General features: G+C 38.7%; 1 protein-coding gene across 5 annotated transcripts in view; it reads right to left on the bottom strand.

The window, feature by feature from the left end:
* The window catches only part of LOC119721161 (serine/threonine-protein phosphatase 4 regulatory subunit 4-like), a 93,688-nt gene that overhangs the window by 68,161 nt on the left and 3,396 nt on the right, over positions 1-22,131 (bottom strand). For all 5 annotated transcript variants that reach the window (XM_038191024.1, XM_038191028.1, XM_038191025.1 and 2 more), the window contains exons 3-4: positions 9,195-9,297; positions 5,880-6,027 (exon numbers count right to left, since the gene is read on the bottom strand). In XM_038191024.1, coding sequence (XP_038046952.1) covers positions 5,880-6,027; positions 9,195-9,297 — 251 coding nt within the window. The remainder of the gene's footprint in view (positions 1-5,879; positions 6,028-9,194; positions 9,298-22,131) is intronic.

Here is a 22,131-nt window from a genome sequence, read left to right as displayed (position 1 = left end):
GTGGGTAAAGCTGCAGGTTGTGGGTTCGAGTCCTGGCGGGGTCATGGTGCATGTGCCCTTGAGCAAGGCACTTTGTCACTCATTGCTTCTCTCCACCCAGGAGTAAATGGGTACCTGTGAGGGCAGAGATGGTTACTGTGATTGAATTAGCTTCCTTGCGCCTAACAGGCTGCATCGAGCTGTATACTCCCCAGGGAGCTGAGATGGTATGTGGAATGTTTCATGGGCCCAATGAGCAGGGGTAATAATGATGTAGCGCCTTGAGCACCAGTCCTGGTGGATACGTGCGCTTTATAAATATCCACTATTATTACTATTATTATTAAATCCTGACAAATCTCACCCCTTTCCAACATTTTATGAAGAGGGATGGCAGTTGCAATTCACTCCCTCAACAGTTTCATGCAATAATGTTAATACATGTAATTTAGTGAAATTTTTTCTGGACCTTCATTGGTGACAGAAAAGAAATAATGTAAAAATTGATTAGCACGTGCAACACACTCTAGCTAGGGTGAACCGGTAGTTTGAGGAACATGCAAAGGACTTTTTCACCCTATATTTGGAACAGTCACATGCTGATTGTCAAATTGTTTCACTAACTTGGAATGCACAATTACACGTAATTATGTACAAAATCTGACTAAGCCGTTCTTCTTCTTTTTTTTCCACAAAAATGCCCAATGTTGTCCCTAGATGGTTAGTACATGTGCAATAGTTGGGAAACTCTGGTGTGGACAACATAATTATTGTGATTTCACTCAATTCCCCGCCCCCAACCCCAGGCCAGGCTCAATTCAACTTGACGGTCTCGTGAAAAGGCCTTATAAATGTTACCATGGACTCTCATGTATCTTTTACAAGCTTTTTGTACAGTGGGGTCATTTTCACTCATAACCCTCCCCACGAACCGGTGCTGTGGTGAGTTCAAATGTCTTAGCGACTGTTTTGTTTGGGTGCATGGAGTATATGTACTGAACCAGACTGATACCTACATGTATCTTACCGGGTATGTCTATCTTGCATCGACAAGTACATTAAAGGTATAGTCCATCATTTGTAATTTGTGCATTTTGTTCGTTTGAAGCAACAGAAGTGCTCACAATCTAAAGAAGGGTGCTGAACAACCAATCTGATGAAGTTTCAGCTCAGCTTCAGCTGTACATTTTGAGAAAAACAGCATTCTAGGATCTCCATTTCATATCAAAAGTTGCTGAATCATGTTTTGAATTGGGCCTGAATTCAGCGTCCGAGACACGTTCTCACTGAGCCGATTGCAGCTACGCGATGTCGCACACCGATCCGACAGATTATAGCAACTGCACGTGCGTGAGCGTCATGTCAACGCCTGCGCGGGCTTCGCTGAATAAAAAAAAAAACTACTAACGGAAATTTCCAACGGTGCGTCTTAAGAAGCACCGTTGCAAAGGCCTTTTTTTTTTATTTCTTCAAAATGAAAGCATGCCATAAAGAATAATTTCACAGGGAGTTTAGTTCCCTTTACTATCTTTAAACCAAGTATGTTTTACAACAATAATTACGCCAGTTACTTTTCGGATAGCTGTAAATGATGGACTATAGCTTTAACATGGGGTAAGTTACAAAATACATTACAGTGAACCAGATAAATGAGAGTTTGCACCAAACAAGTTCTTAACCTTCAACTAGATATTAATTAATCAAACATGACTTAAAATTAAATTGTGTTTTAACATTAATTTGAGTTGAACACCGTTATTTACTGTATTCCTGTTTGTGTACACGCCTAGAATTATTCCAAGTTTCACTGCGTAAAACCATGAATGGGCAAACAAGTACACAGCAACTGCACACACTTTCCAGAAATTACCATAAACACCGGCATTTCTATGTTAAATTCCATCAACAACTTGTAAACGATGTATGAATATGAACAAAAACTAAACTCATTCAGACATGACTTTTATTTTGGCTATTTTTTTTTTAAACATGGCAATGTTTTCATGCAGACAGATAAGGGATTTTTAATGAATAATGAGAAGCATGATAACCAAGTGAACAAAATGGACCGTTTTCTGGGGAATTTAGGCGTGCATTACATGTACTTCAACGTCAGCTGAAAACGAAAGTTCTTTTCAAAATCAAACTGAAAATAAAGAATTCCAAAACCAAAACTTCAAGAACACTGCAACAAATATTTTTACAACTTAGAGAAATTATATGACTTGCTTTGTACATTTTCGGGAGGGGGGAGGGGATTATTACAAGTACATGTATATGTGCAGATGTTTAAGGGTTATTGAATTATGAATCACACACGATCTCATTATCACACCAAAAAAATTACACACTTACATCCGATCAATTAAGATCCATGGGACATTCAATCAGATAACATACAGGAAGAAGAAAAAACAATAGCATCATCATGACAACTATAGTCGTGTTCCCTAACATAGCGCAATTCGAAGCTTACCCAACTTTCCTCGTGTAGTGTTGCCAAACCTCTTTGTTGACAAACCTCAAATTCATGCAGTAAAATACTGGTACTTTTACCTTATTAATGCTTGCTATTTAACCTCTGAAAACAATTTCGGTTTCATAAAATTTAATCCAAAATTCAAAAACGGTGGCGTCCAGAAATTGGGCACAAATTGGCGGAGTGTTCCCTAACGTGGCACACTTGAATCAATCTCGGAAAATTCCAGATTAACAAAAATAACAATTTCTGTAAACTTGATAAATTCTGATAAATCATTAGGCCTATTTTCTCTACTTACATACCCAGCCAGATGTTTGTCAAAAATTATTTTCTTATTTTTCGGGGCATTTTCAAAGGGTTCACTTTGCACTTGAAAATAAAATCGGAAACTCACGCCAAAATAAAAAAAAATTCCAACTTTGTAACGGGTAAATAAACTCGCGATTTATAAACGGAAGTGTTTAGAACTTGATGAAATTTCACTTTCTGTGAAATTTCAGTTAAAACTTTTGCTCTAGCTAGGCGATACAGGTGAAAAATCAAAGTGCGCCACGTTGGGGGCCGGGCCACGTTAGGGTACATCAACAACAGGTTTGTAGAACTATTCAATGTTGTATAGGGAAGAAGTTCTATTAAAAAGAAATCTGATTTCTTTGACAAGTTACATAACAAATGAAAGTTTTTGTTTTAAAATATACTGGGATATTCAGCTCATTATATGAGTAGTTACATGTAAACATATTTTTTGGTTTGGGATACCTCAATTAAATGCAATACTGTTTGAAACAGGGAACTTTTTATGGAAACACTTTCTTTAGGGGGTGACAATGAACTTATGTGTGGCTTGAACTTTAAGAGTAATGGGCAACATTTGCAAACATTCAAAATGAAAATGTCAAAATATGAAATATCAGGCTACTTGATGATGAACCCGGTAAATGTACATGTATGTAAGTAAATTTTACATGTGTACATACATGTACATTAAATGATCATGGATCCTCTTAAATCATTCCAGCTAGTAGGCCTATGCTGTATTTTTTTGTAAAAAAAAAGAAGAGGAATTACATGTACATGTACCATCATTTCCGTACAATGTTTAGGACCTAACAATCGCACACAGAAACTATAGATGCGTTGTGTCAAGAAAATTGAAGATGCATTTTCAAAGTTTTCTAAAAAAAAAAAAATATGTATATCTAGTGAGCTGAAAGTTGACAGTTAGTTTTTTATAGCCTGCTTCAGATTTAAGGTACCGTTCCTTGAATCAGCAAAAAAAAATCAATTTTAGCAAATGGTGTTCATTACCATTAAGGGGCGACGCAAATGTTAATTGAAACTTGGGCAAAACACTCATTTTTTTTTTTTTGTGCTTTTGGAAAAGCTTCAGCCAAAAAGTCAACAGTCTACAGTAGCTTTACATTTTGTAATTTGAAATGTTAATTGCAACTTGGTGAAAGCACTCTGCATTTTCTTACGCCTTTTGAAATGCTTCAGCCAACAAGTCAACAGTTTTAGTGTCAATGGGTGTGGGCACGGCAGTATGCGTGACACCTGAGGCAAGAGTTTCCGTGAATCAACTGCGGATCATCCCTTGCCACTACCCCATTATTTATACCGGTACCGGTACCTGTCGCTTTGTTTACCGGCCGGATTTACCAGACAATGCCCCTGTAATGCCAGCAGCCATGCAAGGCTGTACTGCAAACAGTGCAGTGTCTGTGCAAGTGCCCCACCCATTAAAACAAATCAATACATGTTTTTTTTTTTAAATGGGGCACTGTCAGTGAAAATGCCGAGTTTATTAATTAGCAATGTAAGGCCAAAAAAAAAATATTCGGTCTCTGGTCAGACCAAAGTTCCGGAATTGACGCGGCCACGCGGCTTTTTTTTTTTTTTTTGCTTTTTTTTTTTTTCTTCAAGCTTGGATTGTACAGACAAGGTGGGGTACTATTTTGCTTTTTTGGTGTCCTCATGTACATTGGGGTCCTCCATAATTTGCCTTGGTGCTTTCGATCATTTGCCTTGGTGCAATTTCCCATTCCTTGGTGCTCTTTGGTAAAAAAAATTGAGGAGGTGCGGAAATAGAGGGTGCTATTGGAGCTACCGCGGAACATTTTGGAAAAAAAAAGATCGACGTGCATGATTAAAATCGACGCGCGCGCTGACCAGAGACCGACTTATTATTTTTTTTTGGCCTAACTAACTGTATACTAGGGCAAAAATCATTTTGAGAGGAACGGACATTTCATCACCAGAACTTTATATTACATTTGATCAGCAAAAGCATGCAGCAATGCAGGGGGCATTTTTTTTTAGCTGATCACGTCAAACCTTTAAATTAAATTTTAGGGGGAAACTTTTACAATTGAAATCAATCAGATAAGTTTAATCTAGACTATGAGTTTTCAGGTTGGCGTAGCGGTACTTTCCTCGCCTTCCCACCGCTGTGACCCGGGTTCGAATCCCGCCTGGGCCAATATGTGGATTGGATTTCCAGTCCCTAACTGATTCCGTGGGTTTTCCCCCAGAATATTCTTCTGGGCTTTTCCTCCCACCTTTAGAACTGTAACTTCTTCTCATTGTCTTCTCTCCACAGGTTTCTTCAGGCTTGCGAGCTACAGTGCATAGGGCACTTTTGAGGCATCCTTGGTTTCATTTCCAAAAATGATTAATAATAATGATAATAACAATTTAAAAAGCGATATCAAGAGCTGAACGATCTTTTTCCTGAAAACATCCAAATGTTGCAATAGCCATGTGTTCAATTTTCTAGGATTGAGAGTAGCTATGGTATTACATTTGACAACTTTATTTTGGAGGGGATTTTTTTTTTAAATGGCGGGGGGGGGGGGGGGGGACAACAGGCAGAAGGGCATTTACATAGATGGACCTAATAAAAGAAAGATTGGAATTGTGCAGTTGTGCACTGTGGGACAGTTTAAACATCAGATAAAAAATGTGTGTAGCACAAACCGTACCACAATTCATGTGCCTTCAATGCACATTTCTGGTCTACTTAAGATAGGGGTTTTAGAAAATCTCGGCTTCATCTTTTGTTTCAAGTTGGCTTCAGGCTCAAGCATCATGATTTTAGCCATCCCCCCCCCCACCCCGACCTCAATAACAGTCTCTTGCACATAAATGGTTCCCTTGCTGATGTACGTACAGATAAACCAAATCCGTCACACCGTGTCAATGGCTCAGGTATGTTCACTGGGTGTGAACAATGAACATGGCACAATTCCTATCAGTCTTTTGCTGTAGATGTAGCCAAAGTCAAATAAAAAGCCGGGTTTCGTAATTGGCAATAGATCGGAAGAGGCCTGTTTTTCCCCTCCTGTTTCAGTATATAAACGTGTGCTGTACTCATCTGATCTGATGTTTTTTGATGTTTTTTGACAGAAAATGGACTGACCTGGATCCCTGTTGTCCACGTTAGTGAGGATGGTCTGCAGGAAGCTCTGGGCGTAGACGGCAGGTGTGACGATGCGCTCCTCAATGATGGTGACAAACACCTTGGTGGCCGCATCCTGGAGCTCACAGTTGGCCAGATGAAGGACCTCCTGCAAAGGATGCAGAGCAAGACAGACGGGATTAGATAGTGGGAAGGGGAGGTGGAGATCCATTTGCCCAATTTGATGATGCTGCTAAACTGCACAAAATAACGCTCATCGAAAACACAACAATGTAGCAAATTCTTGGTAAAACATTCTGACTTGATCCCATGAAATGTATCTTAAGTCGGCTTCAGGTCGACCTGCGTTTGCTAGCACCGCGTCAGCAACTACCACAAATGTCATTCTCAGGTCACCCAACTCAAAATTTGCGTGATTGTCCTGGACCAAGCAGCATCTTGACACGGAACAATCGCAACTAAGAACAGTTGCCTTTTAATTAATGGACAAGGGAAAAGCAAAAGTCAATTTTTAAACAAGACAAAGGTTTTTTAAACTCGGGATTAATGTTCCACTTTAAATCTGTTTATCTATACATCGTCTGTTTTAATCTAGGGTTTTAATTGCTTGGGTTATACATCGTCCGTTGTAATTTAGGGTTTTAATTTTGCGTGGTTTTAACTCCTTGGATTATTTTTTAGTAATGTATTCATTATGTCTTTTATTGTGTTTTTGTAATTTTTGTCGTTATTATATCATGTTTTTATGTAATCCAGGGCCCCCAGGGAGAACAGTTTATTGACAACTGATGGGGCTACCCTGGTAAAATAACACGAAATAAATAAATAAATAAACTATGCTCATGTCACAATAAAATTGCAAGATCCGAATGTGAGCACGACGTCGTAATTTCACACCTGTGGACTGTGACTGATTCCCACCTGTTAAAGGTATAGTCCATTAATTGTAATTTGTGCATTTTGTTCGTTTGAAGCTCAACAAACGTGCTCAAAATCTAAAGAAGGGTGCTGAACAACTAACCTGATGAAGTTTCAGCTCAGCTTCAGCTGTATATTTCGAGAAAAACAGCATTCTATGATCTCGATTTCAAATCAAAAGTTGCTGAATCATGTTTTGAATTGGGTCTGAATTCAGCGTCCGAGACACGTTCTCACTGAGCTGATTGCAGCTATGCAATGTCATGCACTGATCCGACGCAACCGCGCGTGTGTGTGCGTCATGTCAACGATTGCGCGCTTCGTCGAATAAAAAACGAACTACTAACGGAAATTTCCAACAGTGCATCTTAAGACGCAGTTTTCGTTTTTGACTATTTGCAAACGGTGTCCATAACCTAAAGGGAATGTACATCATTGGCTTTTGCTGTAATTTTCAGCAATGAACTATTTGGGGGGTTAGTATAATACATCAAATATTGTTACACTGACATGATTGAAGTTTTGTTTTCGAAAATGCTGGAAAACCAAGTAAAAACAAAAATTTTCAAGTAGTCTGGTTCCCTGACTCCACTAAAGATGAAATGGATCAAAAATGCCGGAAAATTGTAAGGTAAGGGAACCAGTCTAGCTGGCCTGCACCCGTTCATGATCATGGAACCAATAGCAAACAAACTTTGGACTGAAAAAAAAAAGTAGTTGAAAAACCGTCAGGTTTTTCCAACGGTGGTTGGCTGACCACCATTGGAAATGTATACAAAAGTACCATTTTCTTGAAAATGACCTCACACCAGGTTCCCTAATTTTACAGGATGCTTTAGACTGCCATTTACCAACATCCTAGTAAGGTATTTTGTAACAACTTGGTTTTTTTTTTTGATGTTTGCAAATGTTGTATTTCCCTTTAAGCATCTACATATTTACATATAACACACGCAGATGATCTGCTAACCAATAACGGGATTCCAAACTTTGCATTGCGGATCAAGCGGTTTGTTTGCACAGAATGTTTGATGGTGAGGCCCTGATCCTGCTAAACTGCTGAGTCTCAGCTTTTCTGCACACAAATACTGGGGGAAGTGCAAACTGCTGCAGTCACGGACGCCCGCAATCAATGCACACATAGACAGACATACACATGTACACCCATTCCAGGCTAAAGCAATATGTACTCTACACAGTTCTTCTGATTTGAGGCGTGCGATCACACCCCCATGCCATCGCACGACTAAAAGCTTCCTGAGAAGTGCGAATAACCGCACGCCTGAATCCCTCTGTACCGCACACCTCGGCATACATTTACAGCATAAGTATACATCTGTGAGCTCTTGAAATGGTTATAAAACCAAGACGGACGTGATAAAAAAATCAGATTTTTTGGTCCCAGGTTGGACCACAGAATCACGCCCCTAGAAAAATAACACACCTAGAAAAATACAACTGTTCCTTTTTCCACACATCTGCGTTTTTCAAATCAGGACTGACTACAAGAGTAAGTTAAGAAAAAAAAAAGGAAACCCAAATGGCGTCAACTATTTTTTAAAGAAGTTCTGCACGTAGCACTTTCCAAATATAGAATGTTAAGTTTTCTTCTTGTACAAGAGTCATTCAAATCACTCACATACTTTTGGAACACAAACAGTTTTTAAATTGTGTCCACGGCTCACATTTAAGGTACTGATATTTCAGTAACATGAAACCATGTTGTATCATGAAAATGGTATCAGAATAATCCCATTAGTCTCCGGTCCGGGTGGCCAAGTACCGGTAGAAAGCAGGGCAAGACTATAAACTCTTGACATTATAAAGCATGTTGTTTTAACATTGGAAGCAGAAGGTGTTTAAATACAGGTTATGACATGTGCCAGTTGTCATGGTTATGAGAGTGTTTTGATGGGTTTATTTGAAATGTGAATTGTTTTTGTTTTGCTGAAATATCACTTACCTTTATTGTGATCCGTGGACAAAATTATAAATCTGTGTTTGTTTTGAAAAGTTCATAACTTGAAAAGTACATGAGCGATAGGAACAATTTTTGTACTAAAATTAAGCTTATTAATTGGGCTTTTACATCCTAGATTTTGAACTCGCTACGTTTAGAACGTCTTTAAAAAATAGGGGGCGCCATGTGGGTTTGCTATTATTTTACTCACCCTGTATAGCAGCATTTTGCCTGCAGCACTTTAAGGCCAGGGAAAAAAAATTGTACACATGTACAAACATGTATGTAATGTTGGAAAATGAAAATTCAATTGAATTGGGTTTTGCTATTGATCAATGTTCATAATATTTTATGAACGACCGTGAAGTGAAAAAAAAACAACCATGATGCGAAACTCCATCATTCAAAAGAACGGAGAAGAATTGAGCTGTACCTACCCTGACTTTGGGAACCACCCTGCGCATAGCCTCATTGTTGTGGTCTCGTAAGAGCTGGGGAAGGTTATTAATCACGCTGATTCGTTGCACCTCCTGCCCAGAACTACGAAAAGAAAAACATTCATCATAGAGATTTAAACCCTCCTGCTGTCTGAACAGCCACAGACGGTCAAGACAAAATCAATCCTCTCCCTTGCCATGCCTTTTACACAGGCTAGTCACCAAGAGTCAGATCATATTTCGAGCAAGGACTGTGACCAGTCAAATTCAGTCCAAAGACAAAAACATGCAAGTGGTAGGCACAGCTGGCTTATCAACCACCTACAATCAAAGTATAGCTGTATCAAGATACCCAACTTGCATAAATAGTCACAGCCAATCAATCCTGATTTATAGGCTGAGGGATCTTTTACATTAATAAAAAGTTCAGTAACTTGATTGATTTTGACTGAAAGGGCAAATTTGCACAGAATGTACGGTATGTCTGCATAGGAGGGTTTTTAAAATTCAACACCCCCCCCCAATGATATACTGTAGTGCACTGATGTTTATCTGAAAATGCACATTGGAGTAATAATCAGACCTGACAGATTTGATACATGTAGTTCTAAAATCAGGAGGAAAAGAACCAGAATATTTTTTTTCTAAATGAATGTTCCAACTGGTCCGCTACATGGTACTCGTGCAGTATTCCTGGCACAGTGTGCATCTGTACCTCATAAACATGATAAAATGCATCACCTGCAAGCAACGCCTTTAACGTACATTTTTGTACATTTTCAAGTCAGTATTTCCTGTTACAAAAATAGTAACTTGGAAATGATTTATACGTCTCAACAGACCTGTGTTAAACAAATCCAATCCTTTTTGGAAATCATCCAAATTTTAAACATCCACAGTGCGATGTTCTCTAACCCGTGCAACCAACCTGGCAGATCGCCAAGCTGTGTGCATCTTCCACTGCGGCGCCATGCTTTGAAATTAGCCGCCAAGCTTAAAAAAAATCAAGCTGCCAAGTTAACATTTAAGTCTACTCTACATTTACAATGCAAAAAAATCTAGATTTCACATCAAACGTTTTTCCCAGGTTTAATAATAAATCATGCCACGTGGAACATGGGCAATTCTCCATGGGAGAGCAAAAAATGTCAAAATTAAATATTGACATATTAAACCTTTTTCGTACTTTTTCCAGACCTCAATTAAATGGGGAATTCAGTTCAAAAAACGAAATTAAAAAAAAATACATATTTCTGGTAAAAACAGTTATTTTTGCAATTTATGATCAAAAACGTTCAGATTTGGAAAAAAAATAAAATTTTGTGTATGTATTACTTTCTGAATTATAGGAAAAAGATTTGATTTATTTTATGATGTTACAAGTTACTAACATTACTCAGGGTCATTAAAAAAAAATCTAAAAATCTAAATATATATATATATATAGTTTACGCCTTCATTTAAAAATGTCAAAATTAGCACGTAATTCCGTTACCGAAAAAATGGCAAAAGTTACTTATTTCACAATTTTTCTTGTTTTTTTTCTACAAATCATGTATGTTGAGAAAAGACCCTACTATAAACATAAATGAAAAATACAAACTTTAAAATAGTAATTTCTTGGCATTTTTCCAAGTGGTAACGGAATTACGAAACGGTAACGGAATTACGGTAACGGAATTACGCATGCACAAAGTATGCACACTTCCCCCAGATTATGTACATATTAAATAGGAGATTTGCATGTAAACCTTGGACAGTAACTTTAAATACTAAATTACTTGTTAAATCATTTCCCTCTTTAACATGCTGTTATACAATTAAAAATAATCAGGTGTTCCATTGATATTTTTTACTTTTACTTTTTCTTTTTTACTATTTAAAAAATGCTAATAGTTGTTTGGATGCTTAAAGGGAATATACAAAATATTCAGAAAATGAAACTACCAAGTTTTTACGAAATACTTTACTACACTGTAGGATGTTGGTAAATGACAGTCTAAAGCATCCTGTAAAATTATGGCACCTGGTGTGAAGTAATTTTCAAAAAAAATGATATTTTTGTATACATTTCCAACGGTGGTCGGCCGACCACCGTTGGAAAATCCTAACTATTTTTCAACTACTGCTTCAACTTTACACTCTTTCCAGTCCAAATTTTGTTTGCTACACCTATTTGTTACATGTTCATGAATGGGTGCAGGCCAGCTAGTCTGGTTCCCTTACCTTCCACTTTTCCAGCATCTATAAATCGATCCATTTTACCTCTAGTGGAGACAAGGAACCAGACTACTTGAACAGTTTTGTTTTTCTTGGTTTTCCAGCATTTTCGAACGCAAAACTTCAAACATGTCAGTGTAACAATATTTGATCTATTATACCCCTCAAATAGTTCATTTCTGAAAATTAAAGCAAAAGCCAATGATGTACATTCCTTTAAATATGTTGCCAAAGCAACAGTCTGGTACTCAACTTTCATATACTTGTTGTGGAATATATTTTCTCTGGGTACCAGACAACGGTCTGGTACCCAGAGAAAATATATTCCACAACAAGTATATGAAAGTTGAGTACCAGACTGTACTTGTACTTCTACTTGGCATAACTTAACATCTTCCCTTGCTCAGAGATGCCAACCAGTACAGTTTTATTGTATTTTCCACGATAAACTCAGTGTTCTCCAACATGTAGAACAAACCTGGCGCCCCGCCATGCTTTCTGCGGCGCCCGCCATGTTTAAGAAGTCCCCGCCAAGCTTTAAAATCCTGCCGCCAGGTTTAATTTTTTTGACTCTACAGTGTACATTTACAACTAAAATAATTGATTTCAGTTGTTTTTCCACACATTAACAATGTATTTCGATGTCATCCCAGCCCGATCGGGGTTGTCTTAAAATCTCGCTGAATAGCACGGCCGGCCGTGCAAACACCAGCGATTCCCCATGCACCGTACGGTACTATACTATTACGCGCGATGTACACACGTCCACACTGACAACTGAATCCCCAGTTCCGGAGTGTGCCGATACTTCAAGTAGCGACAACCCCGCCGCAAAAATATATATCTGTATTAGTACACACACACACCAGCAGGAGTACGTACGGCAGATCTTACGTGCAGCCAACCGACTTTCTTTTTCTCGGTGCTAGGCGCGGTACACAATATAATACGCATTGATGTTCTTGTACGAGGCAAATGAGCTCGAGGCCAAAACACGCGTGCACATGGTGTTCCGATCATGCCGATTGTCAAAAGTTATAAATGGCGATCGTGTATGGGCCCGGTTCCCTAAGAGAACAAAATCCACTTTTAATTTATTTGACTTACCAAACTAGTTGGCGACATTTAAGAACATACAGGTAGGTCATAAATAGAGGGAAATTTGGGGGGAAAATGACGATGACAACGACAAAACGCAACATGAAAATAAAGATGACGATCGCACGGCACCGGCACCACCCATAAAATCGCGTAAAAAAACCCGTAATTTGTATCCCATTTTGTTTTTCAAAAATACAAAAAGGTGTCATTTGATCTGAGAGAAGTCTGCTTTAGGTTGAAAAGGAAATTTTTGAATGCTAAAAAAATCGGGGGAACTGGCCTGGAGAATCGCCTCAGATTGCACCACAGAGCATCTAGAATCCAAAATTTTCCCGGGGCCCTTAAGCGGGCCCCGGACCCCACGCCGTAAGGGCTTCGCGCTCCGCGCTCGCAGGAGTCCCCGCCGACCCCAGCGCCAACCTTTAATTTTCAAAGTTGGAGAACACTGAAACTAGTGAAATACGATACAATTGTTCATAGTAAAATTTGATTTTCGTTTAAAAAAATAAATATACATTGCTAACAGGCAATGCAGCCATCACCAGACTGCTTTCATTTGACCTTGACCTTTGACCTAAAAAATGAAGCCCAGACATGTTTAGGCCTACATTTACATTTTGATCTGCACTACATTTGGAATTTCTTGGGTAGCACTGCCAAAGCTTTCCCCTTGTGGCATTTTATATACTTCTAAAATTTGTATTGTGATGAGTTTATGTTGAATTCAATGTTAATGTATTGCATGTACCTATTACATGTAAACCTATGGCGTAATTCCGTTACCGCCCAGGCGTAATTCCGTTACCGTGATTAAAATGCAAATTATGAAAAGACTGATTATTTTTTCAACTTTGTTCTGCATTGTAGTTAACAACACCCCTGAACTCTACAAATAACAGGTAGTGTCCAATTTTAAAATTTCAAAACTTCAGAGAGTTTTATTAATTTATGCGAGAACTCAAATATGCTTGTCCTCCGTCCGTAATTCCGTTACCGATATTAAGCTCCGCCCCTAAAAGGGTAATCTTGTGGGATTTTTTTTATTTTAGCGGCCAATCAATTCTACTGGGTCTTGGCTCCCTTTCCATGTTTAGATTAGTTGCCTAGCATTGAACATATTTTCTTGGGAAAGAATAATCCTAGACAAAGTGACAAAATTCCGTAATTCCGTTACCAAAGAATTGCCCACATACATGTACATGTACTTTCATCGTTGTCTGTCTCCACTTGATTTATGTCATGTTATGGTATAGGCCATACATGTACATGTAAGTCCAATCTCCATGCAAAAGGCAAAAGCATGTTACATACATGTTCATACATATGTACACACACTGGTATAGGCCATACATGTACATGTAAGTCCAATCTCCATGCAAAAGGCAAAAGCATGTTACATACCGGGTACATGTTCATACATACATGTATGTACACACACTGTAAGCATAAAAATGGCTAAAAAATAAATATACAAAAAGGGTAAAAGTTCATACCGGTATTCTAACGACAGTAGAAACTACTGGAAAGGGTCCTAAAACTTAAAGCTGGCTACATTTAAAGGCATAGGCCTAGAGGATCATAAATTTGCTTTTCATGCATTTTGTTCGTACACCACTCAAAACCAAAGAAGAATGTTCAAAACCTAACTTGCTAAAAGTTTCAACTCAGTGAACATTACACTTTTTCGTTCATAAAACACAATGTTGTCAATTAGCACTCTTTATTCCAAAAATCAGTCAATTGACTGGTCGTTGGAAATCACCTACATGTACCGGGTATACATGTATCTCGATTTCTTAACAGCAAGCCAGACGGAATAATTCACGGAATAATGTTTAGTTACCAGTAAGATCTTTAATAATTTTATAAGCCTCCTCACTCCTCCAAAATCCTCCTGGCGGTTTTGGAGGATTCTAGAGGATTGAGGATGAATGGTGATTGAATCACATGAGGATTTTGGAGGATTGAGGATGAATGGTGATTGAAGCACATGAGGATTTTGGAGGATTGAGGATGAATGGTGATTGAATCACATGAGGATTTTGGAGGATTGAGGATGAATGGTGATTGAATCAAATGAGGATTTTGGAGGATTGAGGATGAATGGTGATTGAAGCACATGAGGATTTTGGAGGATTGAGGATGAATGGTGATTGAATCACATGAGGACTTTGGAGGATTGAGGATGAATGGTGATTGAATCACATCAGGATTTTGGAGGATTGAGGATGAATGGTGATTGAATCACATGAGGATTTTGGAGGATTGAGGATGAATGGTGATTGAATCACATGAGGACTTTGGAGGATTGAGGATGAATGGTGATTGAATCACATGAGGATTTTGGAGGATTGAGGATGAATGGTGATTGAATCAAATGAGGATTTTGGAGGATTGAGGATGAATGGTGATTGAATCAAATGAGGATTTTGGAGGATTGAGGATGAATGGTGATTGAATCACATGAGGATTTTGGAGGATTGAGGATGAATGGTGATTGAAGCATAGGAGGATTTTGGAGGATTTTGGAGGATTAAGGATGAATGCATTTTGAGGCAGGACTGTCTGATGATTTTGAAGGATTTAGGCGTTGGGTATCCTTCATCTAAACACAAGTGATACATTTTGGGATGAGGAGGATTTTGGAGGATTGAGGATGAATGCATTTTGAGGCAGGACTGTCTGACAATTTTGAAGAATTTAGGTGCCTGTTGCAAAATTTTGGAGGATTGAGGATGGTTCTTAGCAAAAAGGGACTAGGGGGTTAGGGTTGTTAATCCAAGTACTGGGGCAAGTAGGCTTTTTGATAACAATTTGATAAACGCAAATGATCCTACAGGTACTGTACATGCCTTTAATTATGCAGCCTATGTATAATTTTACAGCACCCCAAAGCTCATCTACCGGTATTGAGAAAATATACTTCTACCGGTATTCATATTTTCCCAAAAGTACAATGCATGAACCATATACAAGTACATGTAAATGTAGATTTTTTTCATTTTTAATACAGCCAGGCACAAGGTTCATCAATAACAATGGGACACATTCTGCCTAGCAACACAAACAATCCAACATGACACGGCCCTTTAGTTTACTCGGGCCATCCAGATACAAGTGTTTTATGAGGTTGGACAAACAAATAAACCTGCCGCTAGACAGACACCGGTACATGTATGGAGTTGTTATGATGAGCATCAAACACTTGATATTGCTCATACAATAAACCTTTTCTTTGATAATATTTTAAGGAACAAAGTGCAATGCACTTGTAACAATACATGTAGTAGTTTGTTTTTCATGTAATAATCATAAAAAATTTGAACCGTTCCAATTTTTTCCATGACGACTCTCTTCCAAGTGAAACAGACCTTTAATTCTTAAGCTTGAAACTAGTTGATTGCCAGCGGTGAGCACAAGAAAAAAAGTGTATGAGTGTCCATATTTGTCAAAATCTTTAGGAATTGGATAATTTGATAAATGTCTGTTTTACACTTTTTTTTACTATTTAGTAAAAATAAAAACAATGAACACTATCAAACACATTCATCAAATATTCCTCCAAATTCATTCACCAAACAGTACGTATTTTGGTCATGTATGGGCTCTGTGCGCCAACGAAAGAGGGCGCCCTTTTACCTAGCAACGACGTCCCATGGGCGGGACATTCAGCTGGTTGACACGCACCGTTACTTGTGTTTGACGCACCGCACCAGGGGATTTGTACTACGTACACGCAGTGGTACGGCCATGCATCGCGGCAAAATTGCAGTCAGGCAAGATGGCGTCTGTCGGTCACCACTAACTGTACTTTCTTTGCGGGTGAGGGGGTACAAATAAAGGGAGCGGATAGGCCTACAGAAGGATATTTGATGTACATGTTCATGTATGTTGGTTGCTATTGATGTGTTTATATTTTGAATTGTCTTTAGAATTAACAACTAGCCCAACGCGCAGTTGGAACGATGATTATTATTTTTATACAATATTTACAGAGACCAACACAGGATTTAAATTGTAGGCCTACCCATGTGGAATTTTAAGGGTTTTTTTTTAGGTTTTGTGCAGTATTTTTATCTTTTAACACAATTGATGGGATTGAAATAGTGAATATGAAGGGTCCCTACAATACACGAACATCTGTTTGAGTAGTTTATAACACAGGCTTTTAATTTGTACTCACATGGAATTTTAAACAGGCCTTTTGTTTTATGTTATGTTCAGTATTTTATCTGCATTTATGTGCATTTATATATATATCTCTTCTCAGTGAAGTACATGTATTGTGATTTTTGTGTAATATTTGTCAAATTTGTAATTTTTTATTAACATAAAAAGGCCCATGGAATTCCCCGTCAGGGATAATAAAGTCAAATTGAATTGAATTGAATTGAATTGAACTGCCTCTGTTTTTAATAGTCTCCTCTTGAACAGCCTTGTTCCCGCCTGGTGCCATGCTACCGTACATCATCGTTGTGATTTCATATTCAGAAGATGGGAATCAGACCTACCGGTAATGCAATTTTGGACTTCAATTGATCACCTGGTATCTGAGGGAAAATTCAACAGGAGTTTGTACTTTCTGAAAAAAAAAGTGAACGACTGTACTAATGGCCAAGACTTGCAGATCACATAAATGATCTTTTGGAACCTGTACGAATTTCCGAAAGTGATAAATCAGATATTTTAATGAAAGGTTTGCGGAAACACCATGTGCGAATAATTTCTCAACTAAGACAATGGTTCTGAAAAGAACCAGAGGTATAAACTCGACGTTCCAGTCAGTATGCTCTGACCGTCTTCTCCTGAAGACGGTCAGAGCATACTGACCGGAACGTTCCAGTCAGTATGCTCTGACCGTCTTCTCCTGAAGACGGTCAGAGCATACTGACCGGAACGTCAAGTTTATACCTCTGGTTCTTTTCAGAACCATTCTCTTAGTTGAGAAATTATTCGCACATGGTGTTTCCGCAGACCTTTCATTATTTAGTATCTCCACCATGCAAAGCCTCAAATCTTACGCAACAATTTAACAATAAAGACGAGAGAGAGAGTCCTTTGTATCACTAAATAGTAACAAGAAGTGTAACTTCGATCTAGGCTATTTGTATCGGGTTTGGCTTGGGGTCTGGTTTTTTTTTTTTCGCTGGTCACTGACAACATCAAAACCAAATTGCATTGCACAATTTTTTTTTATTTCGCTGGCGTTCAAATCCTAGTCTACATTGTATGTAATAGAGACTATGGCTCTATTTGAGCAGATTTGCTAAAAAAAAAAAAGGCAAGACAACCGTATCTTGACCTCAAAGATTTTGACCAATCAGCGGGCGCTTTCTATATCGGGTCTTCGGTCCAAAAAAAAAAGACACATCAACAAAGGCTGTGGCCACGCGCTCTTTATTATGTTACGCAATACACGCCCGGCTGTTGTTGTATTACAAAACACTGCATTCGAATTGACCAATCAAACGTTTAGTCCTGATTTGGGAATGAAATGATGTCACGATTTAGTAAAGTCGACTCCGATTGGCTGAGGCGCGAGATCTCATAAATTTGCATACTTTGATATATCAGACGTTATAGAGGAGTCTGGGCTTCGTGGATAACGGGTGATACTCGGACTATTCAAAATCCAAGAGCTTAAAAAGAAATCACCCAAAGCCGATGATGAAACCCCGAATTGGAAAAAGTCCAGTTCCAGTTCCAGTTCCATTTTGTGCGTTCCAGAACCACGACGTGGGAGTCTGTGACACGTTGTATGTTTGTACACGACAAGCGGCAGCTGTTACGTACTGTAATCGCAAAGTGACGTGAACATCAGTTTACACCGTAAGTCATTGCAAATATTTTTCGCAAAGTTTTGCTTACATATATGTACATTTTTTAGACTTGAGTTTAATATTAGCCTTTGCTCAAGTTGAGTCGCGTCTTCTGATGAGGGACTCGAGTTGAGCCGAGTATTTAACCCATTGTGACTCGAGTCGAGTGGCCAAAACTTGTGACTCGAGTCAGACTCGAGTTGAGTCATTACAACTCTGACCAGTACAAGACTTTGAGTTGTTCAAGAGGAGACTGACAGAGGCAGTAGGGCAAATTAACAACAATACTAGTTTACGATACAATGTTTAATCTAAATTCCAAAAAGAACTAAAGAAACAAGGAAATAGGCCTACTACTACCGTAGAATGATCACAATTCACTGCACACTATTTCTTGCATCAAAACTTTTCTTCAATGGTTTCTGCTGACAATGCATAAGGGATTTCCAGCATTTGAAGGTTAAATTTGAAGGTTGAATTTGAAAGTCTTGGCTTGGATAGTTTTTCCTTTTTATATTTTTATTGCCAACAGCACTCTCAGTGTTATTTTCCCACAACTCTCCTCCGAAACCAAAATATAACAATTTATCAGTCCAGCCATGCTCAATGTTATCACACAAACACAGGCGGACATTGAAAAGACGGCATGATGTTTTTCTTTCACAGCGCACACCAAAAAAAAGCCCTGAGCTACCCTGGATGGGTGCCTTCCATTTTGACTTCATTGTTATTGTTCACAGTAACTCACCGAGCCTGATGTATTTGCCTAAGTACACTTTAACACTGACCTTCAGGAGCAACAAAACGTAAAGGGAAATAAACTTAAAAAGGTCGGGTTCAACGCGTCAGATAAACTTTTGCATGAATGGGCAAGCAAGCAAGCTCCCTTTATTTGCAAGTTTCAACCTTCCTGAGAAAAAAGGTTTCACGATCTCCACCTAACTGAAACACGTACATCTGTACTGATAGAAAATGCTGTCCCAAATAAATAAAACCGTAAGGGCCTGATATATGTACCATGTTGTTTTTCTGTATAACATTACCCATATACTTCTATGCTATTACAATTTAATAAGGGAATAAATGTGTGTTTGGGAGGTATTATAACACTCTGTTTAAGACCGGTTTGAGTCTGGATGGGAGATAAGGCCAAAAAAAAGAATAGTTCTGCTTCCGATTACCCGACCGACCCTATTTTTAGGCTGCGACCCTAAAAAATTTATCAGCAATTCCAAAAAAAAAAAAAGAAAAAAGATTGAATAAATAAAAATAAAATTTTGTTGTCTTTTCTGTCTTCACAAAATACCTCTCAACAACCCTTTTGCATCAAAAAATGCTTGTATTTATTTGTTTTCTTACTTACATTCGCTTTTTTTCAAAAGAAACCTCCGTTATTTTTGCAAATTCGCTTCGCGATATAAACGATGTCCGTACGGTGACTATGTCACGTGGCGACGACTGGTTCCCGCCGCGCCGCGCAGTGGCCAATTGTTGACCGTGAAAACAGGTCTGTCGGCCCATGGCGGGCCGCTCGCCATACATGCTCGCATCACACACCTCGGAGTTTTGGCCAGCTCCCCGCATCTTGACTAGCGTTGTGCATATGGTGCGAACGACCTGAATTTTCCATTATTTTTTGAAATTATCGAACGTAAATATATTGACAATAATTAAAGGTAGGTTTTATTCACTTTTTGTTGCCATTTCGTGTATAGCTTTCGTAGTGCAATGGAAATAGTTCAGGCTAAAACTTCGCATATAATTGAATACCCCATTCAATCTGCATAAAAAAAATTGGCAAAAAAAAAAATTCCGACCGACCGACCCTATTTTTGAAAGGCATGTAATCGGAAGCAGAACTACTTTTTTTGGGGGGCCTAATTACCCAAGGCAAAGCCGAGGGTAATTATCGCCCATCCAGACTCAAACCGGTCTTAAACAGAGTGTTTAATACCGACCGAACACACATTTATTCCCATTCATAAATACCTTTTCGGTCTAAACAATTTTTTAAAATGTCAAAAACTAGACGTTGCCAACCATTTTGTTCAACAATTTTACATCATGTTTTACGAAACACCCCTTTGACCATAATATGGAATGCCCCTCCACAACTCGTTACCTTATAGGGACATTGGCGTGCGCGTCGCGCGTACTGCGCGATGTTGCGCAAAATGCAGCTGGGCTGGTGAAGTGTGAATTTCGGACCATGAAAAAATGATTCACTGGTAGTACATTGCGCGCGCATGCATAAGAGAGGAATTTGAACGTTCAACCAATAAAACGTTAAAAGGCACTGGATTTCATTGAGTCCAAATTTCATGTGACACTGGAAAAGTGTTTAAGACCAGCTAGCCATGTCTTTATCTTCTGTTTAAGACCGGCCACGTGACGGGCTCTCGACCAATAGGAATGCGTAAACTGTCTTAGGCATTTATGAATCACAATTTATATTAGGAGAAAAGTAATATGCAGAATTTTACATTACTTTAACCCCCAGGCTCTTTTGCTAGGAACCATCCTTAATCCTGCAAGTTAGGTACATGTACATGTACGTAACGTTTCCCTAATTATTTCGCAGCATCATCACGATGCAACCTCTGATGAAATACAGTGCATCTCCAGCCTGTATTGTCCCTGATGACAAAGCTTGAGCTTCCTACTGTACATTCTCCGTAAACTGAAGACCTCTTTGGCAATGGATTAACCCAGTTTCCAGGGCAGTTTCAATACACAAGTTCTCTGCTCTCTACCAAGAAAAGTCTTACTTCTCTGCCTACATGTAGGTTTGGGTGAGATGTCATATGTACCCCAGATGTACAATGTACCTTGGAGTCGGGTTGGCGCAGCGGTTTCTTTTCTCGCATTCCATCCCGGTGACCCGGGTTTGATTCCTGCCCTTGTCTAAATGTGTGGATTGGGTTTTCAGTCCCTACCTGATTCCGTGGATTTTCCCCAGAATGTTCTTCTGGGGTTTAACTCCCACCTCTAAAACTGTTAGTCCTTCTCATTGCCTTTTCTATAGGTTTCTTCAGGCTTGTGCCTAGGACACTTTTGAGGATTCTGGGGTTTCAGTACCAGAAATATAATAATAATAATTACCGGGAATGGGTCATTTGGGAGACATTCCCATAGACTTGTGCACAACATTTTTCAAACTTAAATGTGCCCTAACCCAATATTCAGGCATGCAACTGGGAAATCACAAAAAAAGAGAAAATTCAAATTTGTCCCAGACTTTGTACAGTGTTTTTCTATTGTCAATGGCACACATGGGAAGTAAAAAAAAGAGGAAATCAGCTGATCCAAGGAAAAGTTGCATGCCTGAATATTCCCTTGTCCTTTTTCCACGAATTTCGGTATTTTTACTAATTAGACCATGAGCAACAAATATAATCTGATTGCGACAGTAAAATTTTGCCTCTAAAGGGGGGCTGTGGAATTAGGGAGACATGAAAATGTCTCCCTAATGACCAGTGTCTCCCTATTGTCGAAGAAATGACGATAACGTGTCTCCCTAATGGTATATTTGTGAGAATAACCAGTACCCTGGATTGGACATTTGGGAGACATTCCCATAGACTTGTGCACAACATTTTTCAAACTTAAATGTGTCCTAACCCAATATTCTCTTGTCCTTTTTCCACAAATTTCGGTATGTTTACTACTTAGACCACAAGCAACAAATATAACCTAATTGCGACAGAAAAACTGTGCCTCTAAACAACACTAGGGAGACATGAAAATGTCTTCCTAATGACCGATGTGCCCCATCGTGAGAAGAAATTACGATAACG

The sequence above is a fragment of the Patiria miniata genome, unplaced genomic scaffold, assembly GCF_015706575.1.
Source record: "Patiria miniata isolate m_02_andy unplaced genomic scaffold, ASM1570657v1 HiC_scaffold_13, whole genome shotgun sequence".
Classification (NCBI taxonomy): Eukaryota; Metazoa; Echinodermata; class Asteroidea; order Valvatida; family Asterinidae; genus Patiria; species Patiria miniata.
The sequence above is the reverse complement of the archived record's forward strand: the minus strand, read 5'-3'. Positions and strand labels throughout refer to the sequence as shown.